At 36.0% G+C, this 13,786-nt stretch overlaps 1 protein-coding gene across 1 annotated transcript in view; it reads right to left on the bottom strand.

Moving 5' to 3' along the window:
- The window catches only part of ANXA10 (annexin A10), a 25,612-nt gene extending 21,982 nt beyond the window's left edge, over positions 1-3,630 (bottom strand). The window contains exon 1 of the mRNA XM_009995933.1: positions 3,613-3,630. Within this exon, the coding sequence (XP_009994235.1) occupies positions 3,613-3,630 (18 nt within the window). The remainder of the gene's footprint in view (positions 1-3,612) is intronic.
- Between the last annotated feature and the right edge of the window lie 10,156 nt (positions 3,631-13,786).

The raw sequence follows: 13,786 nt of genomic DNA, 5'->3' as shown, positions 1-13,786 counted from the left end.
GGTAAAAGAGAGTTTGTCCTATATCCTAAGTATTGCTAATGCTAGGCCAATAGGATAAATTATTATTGAGTTTAAACTGTTATTTTTAAACTGTTTTTTTAACAGTTTGACTCAGGATCGACAATTAAACCAGTGACAACAATACTCTTGATCACCTCCCCCCCAAGGTAGGGAAGGAGAGAGAAAATAAGGAGGGAAGCTTCCAGATTGAAAACTAAACTAGACAGCTTTAATTAAATACTAATGATAAGAAAATATGTACAATTATATACCAGTATGTGCTGGAATGTGCAAAACCCTGTCACTTCCCCCACTCCCAGCAACTCCCATGGCACTCTCTTTGGATATGAAATGACTCAGAAACAGGAGCTGAGGGGAGAGTTATGAGGGTCAGGAATGCACAGCCAAGGGATCAATGGTGATGGATTGATGGAGTCCTCCCTGGATGCCAGCCATTGATGGAAGAGTAAGGAAGAAGAAGGAAGAAGGGAGTTGACTTCTGTGATCCCTGAATTTATACCAAGTTCTACGTAGATATATGGAATGGAATAATGGTTGGTCAGTTTTTCCATCTGTCTAGTTCTCTCCTCCCTATATGGGAGGGTTGTAGATACAACTCTTCTGCTCCTTTAGTGCCTAAAGCAGTAAATCTGACAAGTAGAGCCAAGTCTCCTTGGTCTCTTGGCACTAACTATAAACATTCAGGCGTTATCAGTGCACTAGCTGGAAAACTTGCTGCTTGAAAGAGAGCTCACTGAAGAAAAAAATCAGTAAAAATAAAATTGTATTCATCCTGGCTCAAGAATTTGGTTCCTTCAGCTCCATCGAGCAGTATTTTCACAAAACTTCAGAAGAGATAGTAATTCCTCTGCCAAATAGAATAGAAAATCATTGTCAAGTACAAAGTTACAGGTAGGGACAGATGGATGGACAAATACACAGAAATGCAGCCAATTTTTCTGAAGAAACCAGGGAGAGAAATGCCTGGTATGGTCATTGAAAGAACACGAAGAATCCCACAATTTAAAAGCCTGTTTTAATTTTGATATCTAGATTCTAGCATCCCACATCACGTGCACCATTTTGCTGGAGCACTGTTTGTAAGTACACTGTTCAGCATGGCAAGGCTTTCTGCAGTAGAAAGAAAATGCCTTCAAAGCGCAGCTAAGAAAAGTGATTTCCAAAAGGAAGTGGCATTTTATGGGTTAGTTTAGACCAGATGGCGTATCTGAGCATGGAGAAATAGTTTTCATGCTTTCTTTCTTCTGCTGCATCCTAATGAAAAAGGTATCTATTATTCAGAAAGAAGAAGATGAACAATATTTTGCTTTTTCCCCTATAAAGTATCCAAGCATCTAAAGATAAGACAAACCAACCACCAGAGGTGATTCAGTGATTTTCTACGGTAAGAATTTTAATCCTCTTTCTGACATCAAGATACCCTCATCTAAACAAACACAGGTCTGTTTACACAAAGGTAGTCCAAGTGGGCACTATATACATATGCATTTGCACTTGTGCATGTAACTCTTGTAAAGAAACTGATTCCAAAACAGCTGTGCAGACAGAACAGGTTTGTGTAGTGTTAGTGGAATGAATCAAAACAATCTAAGAGATTGGAAAGGGACTGTAAAACTTGTAATAAATCTGAAAAATGATACTTGCACTCTACTGTCCTTGCACAGAGAGGGGTTACAGCTTTTCCTGACCAAAGCCATGAGCAGTTCAGCAAAAGTATTAGTAAAAGCTGAGGCAGCTTTTATCAGATTATAATGTGTAAGGTTCAGGCAATTCAGTCTTGTGATGGAAAAACAATCTAAAGTATGAATAAGCCTCTAATAATATTTGTTTAGTAAGTCATTCAGCTGATAACAAACAATTGAGGACAAACTCCTGAGTCTGAATTTTTTCCCATACTAAAATAAAGTACTTGCTTTATTAGCTAATTACATGCTGTGAGCTAGCTTTACTTTTGCAAAGGTATCTTTTGTTGGCAACTTTATTCAATAAAAATTTCATGGCTATTTTGATTTACTGTGAGTTTATTGTATGTGTTACATTTCATTTGACTAGTCTATAATATGGTAATGTAAGGGATACTTTTAAAAACAGATATTTTTTTTTTCTCCAAAGTCTCCCATCTTTCCCTGTTAATGTCATTTGGAGACATGACAGAATAAATTTTATCTAGTTTCAGGTAGTTTTACCTCAGTGGTACAGGGGGGAGCCATTTTGTGTGTGTAATCTCTGATAAAAATGTCACTCTGTGTTGCTGAATCTAGCAGAACTGCTGCTGTTAATATCTCACTCTTGATCTTGAGGAACTCCATCCTATCCAGTTATTCTTATAAATATATGCATATATAACAGTTTTCCACAATAACATACATAATAACTAATATTTGCAACATAAAATATAAAGGCAATAATCTGAAAGAACCAACTAGATTTCGATAACAATAATTCAAATTAATTTTTTATATTTAATATTTTTCATATTTCATATGCTTCTTAATTGAAGGTGTATTAACATTTTGGGATTTCTTAAGAAAAGAAAAAATACTTTTCAGTTCTTAACTGGTCGAGTAAAGAATGCAAGATCCCAAATTGCAGAAAACCAAACTGGTTAGTAAAACCCATCCAATACCTATGACTTAAAAAACTAATCTGTGCAATCTAAACTGATAGGAATAAATACTTTATTGATGATATCGGAACAAGTAGTGCAATTATACTTTCAAATATAGTAAACAAGGAAAAAATATTAATCTTTTAGAAAATTATGTATCAATATATAAATTTATTTGGAATACACATGCAAAAATTATGTGAGAGGAATGAATTATTCTTATTAATAATAATTAAAATAATATGAAAATCCTTAGTGAACATGATTATCTGTAAGTCAGGTACATAAAATAATTTCATATTTTGTTGTCAAGAAATAATTACTAAACTTGCTTTCAGAATGAAGATTTAAAATTGCTGTGTTTACTCTTAGCTTTTTAAAGAGTGCTACAGAAACCATTTAATTTATTGTTATAATTTATTGATGTGGAAAAATAGTTAATAGCTTTCCTGTGTTATGGCCTTTTTAGAGGTAGCATTAATTTCCTTTAAAATATTTTTTCACATTGTGAACAAAAGCACATATTTATGAATGATAATGTTATTCAGTTACTTTATGCAGTTACATGATGTCTTGGGAAAATACAAACCCACCAAAATAATGCTATGAATCGGTATCTTCTGAACAACTCACATTTTTAATACAATAAGGTGATAGTAAGCAATTTTGTATCTTGTGTAACAGCTAAGTGCAAGTATAGAAAACATACAAAAAGTCTCACTAAAAGATAAATGACAAATTATTTTGTCTTGAAAGGTCTAAAATCATAAGACAGGAACAAATAAAATATTTATCTTTTAATCTTCATTTCAGACACCTCATATATACTATAAGCAACCTCAGAATTAGATTTAAATCACAAATAAACCTCACCTGAGGTTAATTTCTACCAGTGGAGGAAGATGGATCCCTATAGGTGTGACGACAAGTCAAGAGCAATGAAAACTTTTGAAAGATTTCAGAGAACAGATCATTATACTCACATAATCTCCACAATACATTTTGATACCAGTCTTCAAGTTCTGTTGAGATGGAAAGAGTAGCCTTCCTAGAATAGAAATAACGATTCAGTGAACTAGAATGTTATAGCTAACTCCTATTCTGCTTTGGGGGATTGAGAGAAACCATCCAATCAAACTGATACATATCACATTAGGCTCCAAGGTAACAATGAAGCAGGAACACCAGTTGGTACTGTACGTCCTTGGGTTTTATAGATTCACTGTATACTTAGTCATTAATCATATGTGAATATGTATGATTATAACGTAAGTAAACAGAGTCATTAACACAACACCCTCTGTTCTGCTGTGTTGATTTTAAGAATCAGAATTCAGCTAGTCACAGAATTAACTGCTTACCTACAGAAACAGCTTTTGATAATGATTTGCTTTTCAGACTGGGCCTGGTCTAGTTCCTTTTTCTCTTTTACTAAAATTGCTCAGCTCATCACTTGTTCTAATAACTATTGTTACCTAGCGCGCATAGGAAGATACTTTGTAGCCCTAAAGTGCTACCTGGAGTAATGAGGTAGATCTGTGGGACTCAGTGGAACTCTGTAGATGAGAGGCTTTTCACATGACTTACAATTTGCAAAATCCTGCAAAGTGCTAGAATTCTGTAAAATTGCTCTATTCAAAGACTTAAACAGAATCCAACAACTGACAGCAAGACCACATTTTTCACAGCTAGTACCATGGTTTTTTTTCTACTCATGATAACTATTATTGTGATAAACCATTGACAAAATGCAACTCTTTCTTAAAAAAAATAAAAAAAGAGAGGAATATAAAATAGAATTGCAGAATCATTTTATATATCCTCTAGTACCTGATTAAGTACCAGTATAGACACAACATTTTTCTGTAATAGTTAGACAGGAATAGTAGCTCAACATCTAAATTACCTTACTTTAATTGTTCTTAACGTGTGTGTCCTGGTATGAGAACACCCGGATAAAAGCAGCCCCTGGTGCTCCTGATCCAAGACCTCCCGGGCCCCTCAGCCGCCCGGCTGGGCTTGTTGTTTGTCATGGCTCCCTCTGCTGCTCCTGCTCCTGAGTTCTGCTTCTTGTTGAAGGAGAGCATTGTTTATGGAGGCAGGTTTCATTCCCCTTCCTTCCTGAGAAGGACCTGTGTGGAGAACGGCCCATCTTCTCCCCCCAAGTGAGACTATGACGCTCTCAGTTCGTGACATCCTATATGGCCATTCCAAGGCTTTTGTGCGCTTTACTCAGGTACCCTCACCTGCTGCTGAGTCCAGTTTGGGACTTTTTCTAGTTGGAAAGTAATTACCAACTGAGGAGTATGGGTTCCATATTTACATATTTGTATTTTTTTGTAATTCACTTTCACCATTATTATTACTACTTTGTTAAATCTATTCCAGTTTCTTTCCCTTTTTTTTTTCTCAGTCTCTTATTCCTCTTTCTTATCTTTGCCTGTGAGGGTAGTGGGGGATTAAGAGCATCTCTCTGGTTACTGGCTAAAAATGTGACAGTATCCATCACATGCCTGATAGCATTTACTAAAAGCTGAATTTTGTTTTCTTACAGTTTAGGAAGACTTTGGAAAGAACAAAAAAACCCCCTTTATTTTGAAGCCTTAATATTTTAGCAACTTTTCCAATCTTTAGAAAGTATCTTGGGGCTTGTATGACCTCAGCAGCATTGACTTGAGCGAAAACTTTTGCATGTCGGCCTGTGTTACACATATGCACTACATATGTGTCCTTAGAAGTAGTTGGAACTGTTTCACAGAGAAGCATATGTGTGTGAAATGTGCTTCAGACTGGCAAGTCTCTCCTTTTTCTTCATTAGGGCTGTGGTAGATGTTTTTCATCCTTGTAACCAATTACTTTAGTCTCTTTATCTCAAGGGCTCTTTGGGAATGACTGGGGAATATAGTCTCACTGTATAAGTAAGCAAAATGATCCATAAGAAGCTGGTCTGTCTGGTTGGAAGATGGTATGTGTGAGATGCTGAGGGTGGTACCTAGAGTAGGAGCCAGTCTCCTGATGATACATATTTTAAAGCAGCGATAAGAATATGAGAACCTTTTAAGCCTCTCTCTTTCAGGGTCCAATTTTACATGCATTTCCTTGCTGTGATTAAAATTTAATACAGTTAATCTTCAGTGCAACACAAATTGGATTAAGTTTACAGGATTACAATAATGTTTTAGTCTTCCTGTGTCGAAACCTTCAATGGTCAGGAACTATAGGGTGTAAATAAGTAGACAAAAATTGTTGCTGTACGAAGTACTAATACCTGGCATGTAATACAAGGAAAGTACTTAACTGGTTGCTGAAGTAGATTCTGGTTTTATTGAATCTTTCTGAGAGAAGCTGTGAGAGTCTGGAGAAAATGGGAGAGAAAGCATTCAACAAAAGAGGAGGTTTCAGCTTCCTTTTTTCCATCAATGTCCTTTGGCTGTACTTCTCTGCCATCTCCCCTCCAAGGCAAAAGGCAGGACTTACAACAAGGAAATGCAAAATATATTTGACTGTGTAATGCTTGGCAAAATGGATCCAGTGTTTGTGTACCAGAGTGAACATGTTGAACCTAATCTAACCTTTACATTTGTTTCAAGACTCAGTAGGCCAGAGGTGTGAGTAATTTCTAGGGAAGAAGTTTATCCTGCCGTTAGGGGGAAAAAAAGCAAAGGAGTTGCATTGCAAGTGATTTTGGCAGTCTCATGTTTTGAAAAAGAAAATTGACTACTCTGAGAAACCGCAGAAGACAACAGGAATATTTATTTATACAGAAATACAGTTTATATAGACTAAACAAAAATGAAGGCAACCTTAACAGTTCAAGAAAATAAAAGCTGTAGCAAGAGAAAGTAAAAAAACTCATTTGTCCTCCTTTTCACAGTGGTCTGGACAGATAAAAGGCTCTTCCTCTTTCTCCCTCTATTGAATCTTTGTAATTCTCACCCACTTATATAATGGGATTTTGTAGTTTTGTTACTGTTCTGGGGACCTTGTTGCTTTCCTTCCACTTCTTGCTAATAAGTTTCTTGTTTATCTTCCCTCTTAATTTTCTACTTTCTTACTCTTTTACCTTTTCTTCCTTTTTGGAAAGACTTAATTCTTTTCTGTACAAGTGAGAAGGGGTGAGTTCCTCTTCTTCAGGTCCTCCCAGACCATGGAATTTCTCACCTATGCTAAAGGTTCTTCCTCAAACTCCCTCTTTTCTGCTCATTGATGTATATGGGCTTAGACATTGCAAGTGATCATTTCCATGTTGTTCTAAGGAAAACTTCAGTGAAAATAAGGCAATGAATTAGAGATCATATACTTCTAAAGAGGAAAGTTTAATAAAGCAAGAAGTTAAATAAAATAATTTAATATTAAGTTTTTTTTTTTCCTTAAAAACGAGGTTCTAGCATATCAATTACATATACTAATAATGTGAAATTTGGTTTTAGTTTAAGCTTCAGGTATTGCTCTGAAGTCTCTTCAGATAAATGAAATGTGAATCCAAAAGCCACATTTGTACTACAGTTATTGTCCAATGTTGCTGTAGTGGCAAGCAGTAATATGTTAAAAGCACGGAATTTTTATTCCATGCTGCTGAGCATGTCGGTTTTGTGGTGAAAAGAAGACTGAACATAACCAGAGTGGGTGAAATTGCTAGCATTTACCAGAGCAGGGATTGCATGAGCATATGAATGAAGTCAAGAAGAATCAATGGGAAGGTTATCTTTTGCTCTAGTGTAATATTAAAAGTCTTGCACATTTGAAAATTGTCACCATGGGAATTATACTCACTGTAGGACCTTAGAATTCTGTAGAATCTTACTCATCATGATTAAATGCAGTATACAGTGCTAAATATCTTGACACAATGAATCACTGTAAAATCCATGAGTCAAATTCAACTTTCACAACTCCCAAGTCTGTATTTATATTACAAAAGAAATGTGGGCACTTATCTACCTTATAATTCCTATTAGGTTTGCCAGGGCCATGTTCTGCTCTTTTTCTGAGAATTGTTTTGTTCACAATGTGTGCACATAGGAGGAAATACCAAAGACTGCGAAGCCTGTGGAGCTGGTGATTTGTGCCTTGGAGTGTGACTGACAGCTGCCATTTGGGGCATGGTGGCAGAAAGCTGACCACATGAAGTGATGGAGGCTTTTAAAGAAGAGAGTGGGGTTTGAGCGAGACACTGGTTAATGAAAAATGTAGTGGGAATAGCTTTCTAGAAACAGCAGAAGCATTATTACTTAATGAGTGTAAAATTCTGTTTTCACCATTGTGTCAATATAATTTAAAATTATAGTTTCTAGTGGTTTGTCAGCAGAAGGTGAAAAAAGTCTTGGTTCTACAGACTGCTTCTCAGTCCTGCATGTCACTGATTTGGATATGGGGAAATTATGCTAGACTTGCACTTTTTTTTATTTCTGGAAGTACCCTAGCTCAGAGTCCTGTGCTGTAAAGTAGTATAATAATTGTATTATTGTATTGTATATATAATTATATATACGATGTATTATAAGTAGTGTAATAATTGTAGTGAAGTAGGAGTTTCCCAGGGTTCTAGTTTGGCAATAGCTAATAGATGATTTGTTAAAATAACTGCATACTGACCATCCAAAACAAAACCAACACATATGGCAAAACTCTAATCCTCCAAATTACTGATGTCAACACCATCAGATGTGTCTTCATTTTAAAATTATCAACTTATAGACTTTTTAAAGTCAGAGGAGATGCAGAACCCCTTCCTTCAATTTCTCCAAATCCTTACTCTTTACCACAAAAAATGGAAGACTTTTTGCACAATATGAACCATAAAGCTCCTAAGTGCATATCTTGTGATGTCCTCTTGTGCTACCACAAGCTGTGAAGTGGTTGTGAGTCTTCCCCAGCTGGAGGCTAGAGATGATTCTGCTGCAGACACCATTCATGGTTTTGGTGCCCCCGAGGGAGCTCCTGAAAGCAGAGGTCCAATGAGTCTTGTCTTTCCTCTTCCCTTTTCCTTCTTCCCAAGCTGCCATCCCAATACAGAGACAAGGCCAACAAACATGTTCAGTTCTTGAGATCTTGGATGGTGTGCTGCAGGGAAGATTTATTTGGAAAGCGTTAGGAGTTGCACCAACAACTTCTTAGGCAATATTTACTTTGGGACAGATGTACTGTCTATCACCCCTGCTTATTCTGGTCCCATGATTATTCATACTAGGTGGGCACCCATTTAAACTAGATTAAGGGCTGAAGGCACAAAACATGATCAGTTGTTGTTCCATTATGAAGGTGGGGTGTGATAAGGATGCTTGCCTCTACCTGTGAGCTGGACATGGCCATGAGAATTTGAAAGATGTCAATGTCACATGGACTTAGGTGCCTAAAGTGATAATCAGGTAGCTAAGCCTTTTTGTTGACTGGGTCTCAGAAGTTTTTTGAGTAATTTGCAAGTTAGACTTTGGAAAAGTCAGTGCTTTTTTATTTCAAACAGACCTTTTAATCTAAAAAAATATTTTATGATTTTACAGGATTAGCAGTGCGAAGCAGGGAAGGAAAAGGAACTGAAGGGAAGGAAAAGGAACTGAAAAGAAAGTCCAGATTTTTAAGATCCCTAAACTCAGAGGACATAACTTGGGAAAAGCATAGTTTGTCTAAAAAAGAACAATCTTTCAGCATATCAAAAGCAGAGATCCCTGATTAAAGTGAAAGTACTAAAATTAATGAAGAATAATTAGAAAACATTTTACACATACAAAATTACTTCTTTCTACAATAAACAGTCAAAGACTTACTGAATGCCATGAAAGGATTGTCAGGTTCTGGCAGCCCATGTGCAGTAGCTTGCAGTTCTGGTGACCAAGATCCCCCTCTAGCTCTACTGCCTCACATAAAAAACTCTGCATTTCATCCCTCAGATGTTTTCTTTCTCTCTGTTGCTCTCAAATGTGAAAGCTTAATTTAATCTACTGTTAGACAAAGGAGAGCAAACATGGATATATACAATTGTCTCTGTATTTGTGATTTTAAACTGTTTTCTGTATAGAGGTTGTTTTTACTGGGAAGAATATTGAAATTTCTTTTATTATTTTTATTTTACACTACGATGTCTTTCTGCTATTGGAATTGCATTAATTTTTAGACTTTTTATAGCTCTTTCATGTTTAACCTGTTTAAAACTATGGTAGATATGTGCCCCTAGATTTGTAGGGTTCTGCTTTCTGGCTTTTGGGAATGGTTAGGGCCTCATTTTCTCAACAAGATGTCTTGGCTTCTTCCTGTGGTAGAATATATAATTTTAATGTATTTCTTGGATGTATTCTTTAGATTTGTTTGCCTAATTTGGTGCTGTGTTCTATAAAGTTATTCTTGTTTTATGACACAGTGCTAGTGTTTGTGAGTGACTGTGTTTTAAGGGTGTGAAAACTGTTTCTGCAGATTTGTATTTAGGAAGGCATGCAGTTGATGTGAATTCATTTTAAGGAAGATCTCACTCTTCGGACCTCTGTTCTGCTGGCAAGTTTACATACATTTCTAAATGCTTTATAACTGTTTTCCTGAACATCGAGAAAGTATTGAAGAAAACATCTGTACACATATGATATTTTTAACACCTGTGTTAATGAACGACTCAACATATCCATTGTCAAAGATTGGTAGCTAAATGAAAAATAAATGTATGCTTCCAGCCAAGAAAAACTTTTCATTAAAAACCTAAAGCTGTATAAAATAATTTCAGCAGAACTTCTGACACTTTTGGAATGGTTGTATTTGAAGCACCATGGATGCATTTTCTAAGTTTCACAGTTGAAATATAAAATTGGAATTAATGCAATGAAAATTAACAATTACAGTGGCTAACTTAATACTGTAAATAAAATCACATTATTTCAAAATATTTTTCTTTAACTATCATGGAAGTAATTTCTCACTAGAGCGAGAAATTTCCCAATTACACGCTTAAAAAAAACAGGAAAAGGAGGCAGCCAAGCGTAATTAATAATATTAACATGTAACTTTAATGGCACTAAGTAAATGACAGGAGGATGAGTATCTGACCTTGGTATTGTCTTCCTACAGAAATTTAACTGTACTCCTTTCTGAGAGGTAGATCATCTATGCCAAAAAAGCAAAATACAGATTTCTTGAGTCTTGGTTATTGCCATGGCAACTGCTAATTAGTATTAAGTATTATTTCACTTATAAACCAAACTGATTTTTGTCCTTGTTCATAGGTGATGTTTTGTTACAAATATTAGTTTAAAATATTTAGTAATGGATAGCGCAATATCTATGGATAGAGCAGTACAGATGGAAGGAAAGGTCAATGTAATGGGTTTTATATAATAAAAAAATATTATATAACCATAACTATATATATATATTAATACAATACATATTTGTTAAACAAATGCGTAGCACTGATCTTGCTTCAAAGGTTGATTGTACAATAAAACCATTCTGCTTTGTCTGATTTATTATTCCTTTATTTGGAAGCTGGGTTTTTTTTGTTGGTTTTTTTTTTGTTTTTGTTTTTGTTTTTTTTGTATCCTGTTTCCTTTGTTTATCTCTCAACTATTGTATTTCCCAAGGTTACAGTAAAGCTGAGAAAAAGATTAATGAATGAAAAGTATAGACATTCAAATGAGCAAATTAAAGGCAAGATCTTATCACAACCATAATTATTTACAGGTTTTATCTCTAGCTGAGCTTTATTCCCCATATTTTACCACTGCTTAGTAAATTATCCTGAAATTTGGAGAAGTTTTTATCAACTACAGGCTTTGTTGAATATGAAGCTTAAGGGATCATTTGCCTGAGTAAAAACTGTGTGGTTAACTTCATAATTTGCTTTTGCTATCAATGTCTTGCTTCAGAGAAGTTTCTACTAATCATTCATGTCTGTAGCACCTTATACTCACAGATTATGTCTAATGTTTTATTTTATTATATGCTGTTCCTAGAAAACTAATACTATTTTATTTTCCAAATGAAGAAAGTAGTGATGAAGTGATTTGTGTATTTCATCCAGGAAGCAGGTAGTAGAGCTTGTAGCACGTGTCAAGGCTTCCAGAACTTTTAGTAAAATTGCTCTCCTACTGTTAGTGCAGAATCTATTTAAAGAAGACTCTGAAAAGCTGGTTTAGTAAAAACAGTATTGTATGGTGGTGGGTTTACTGAAGTACATCCCACTAAGGTTATCTCAAGGGAGTGAGACTAATGATCAAGCATAACAACCACATGGTCTAGTTGGTGGAACTAGCTTTGATTTCTTCTTAGTGGGAGGACTTATTAACTTCAGCTGAACACAACACCAACAGCTCTGTACTGCTTCTGGGATGTGCCGTTATAAATACCCACTTTGGGTATGTGCTACATTGGGGGTCTCTGTGCCACACAATTTTGTGCCCAGTTTTCGTACTTTTTCTTGTCCACCTGTGGTTCAAATGATTCTCTACTGTCCATTTCAGTATGTGTGCACATGTCTACATTTAATTCCTATGGTGGCATTTCTCTGAATTACTCTTCATATATACTAATGTAAACAGCAGAATACATGTAAAGTTGTCAAAAATACATTTGCTATGGAAATAGAAATGAATTATATTTTGGAAAGCAGATTAAAGAACTTGCATAGAAATTTACAACCATAGAACAGTTTGAGTTGGAAAGGACCATAAGGTCATGTAGTTCCTACCCCTCTGCATGGGCAAGGACACCTCCCTCTAAACCTGGTTGTGCAAAGCCACATCCAATCTGGTCTTGAATACTTCCAGGGATGAGGCATCTGTCCTTGGGCACCTTGTTCCAGTGTCTCATCACCCTCACACTAAATAATTTATTCTTAATATCTAATCTAAATCTATGTTCTTTCAGTTTAAAACCATTACCCCTTGTCCTATCACTGCCCTTCTTGGTGAAAAGCCTATCTTTCCTGTAGCCTCCCCTTGAGGTACTGGAAGATTGATGTAAGGTCTCCTGAGAGCCTCCTCTTCTCCAGACTGAACAACCCCAACTCTCTCAGCCTGTCTTCATAGCAGAGGTGCTCCAGCCCTCTGATCATCTTCATGGCCCTCCTCTGGACTTACTCCAACAGTTCCATGTCCTTCTTGTGTTGGGGGCTCCAGAGCTGGACATAGTACTCCAAGTGGTGTCTCATGAGATTGGAATAGAGTAGGAGAATAATCTCCCTTGACCTGCTGGTCAAGCTTCTTTTGATGCAGCCCAGAATATGATTGACTTCCTGGACTTCAAGCACATGTTGCTGGCTCATGTTGAGCTTGTCATCAACCAACATCCCCAAGTCCTTTTCTTCAGGCTTTTCTCCAGCCATTCAAATAAATTTTATTGAATGGAGTGTAGTTCTGAGGCACAAGGAGCCCTTACAAGGGTCCACAGAAAAAAAAGCATCGCATATTTCTTAAAATGTATGAAAATGTTTTCTTTTAACTTTGCCCTAGGAGTTCTTCTTTTAGCTATTTCCCTCTAGTCATTTCTCTTTGACAGCTCAGAAGGCTAAAGTAATTATCATTTTTAAGTTGAAACCTAAGCTTTAAATATGTTAAATCATAGGAAGGAAATACTTGTATCATCTAAGACAGATCTCTGCTGACCTAGAAAAACTGGCTGAAGTCCAGCACTGTATGAAATATTCATTTATTTTTACTTCTTTAATGACTGTTCAAGGGGTGGTTGGGTGGGAGAACTAGAAAGCTTTGTGGAGAAAATTAATTTATGCCTGGGGCAAATGTGAACTTAGAGAATATAGTGCACCTCTGATGTATTCAGGAAGTTATGTGGTGAGGTAGTGGAAATATGTGTGAGTGGAAATGAGTCCTCCTAGGAGTTTTTTTTTTTCTTGTGCTTAAGCAGGAATACTACTTAAAACTTTTCCCTGGATGTCTTGCACAGTGTTCAAAAGTGCTGGGTTGTATTAATTTCAAAAAAATTCTCTTTCTCTAGAGAGCCATAATGGGAAAACAGTATTTCTTTGAGAAAGTATAAACAGAAAGGGAAAAAAAAAAAAGGAAGAAAGGTGCCATAAACCACAGAATTATCCCAGCACTAAGTTTCTTAAAACTGCTGCCTAAAATGAAAAGGAAACAGTCACCATTTTTTTCACTACTAATTTGTGTAGATGGCAGCAATGTTTCCTATCACTCTTGGTCCAATTGTGTTCCAGTTTAA

Source organism: Chaetura pelagica, unplaced genomic scaffold, assembly GCF_000747805.2.
Source record: "Chaetura pelagica isolate M959 unplaced genomic scaffold, ChaPel_1.0 scaffold142, whole genome shotgun sequence".
Lineage (NCBI taxonomy): Eukaryota > Metazoa > Chordata > Aves > Apodiformes > Apodidae > Chaetura > Chaetura pelagica.
The sequence above is the reverse complement of the archived record's forward strand: the minus strand, read 5'-3'. Positions and strand labels throughout refer to the sequence as shown.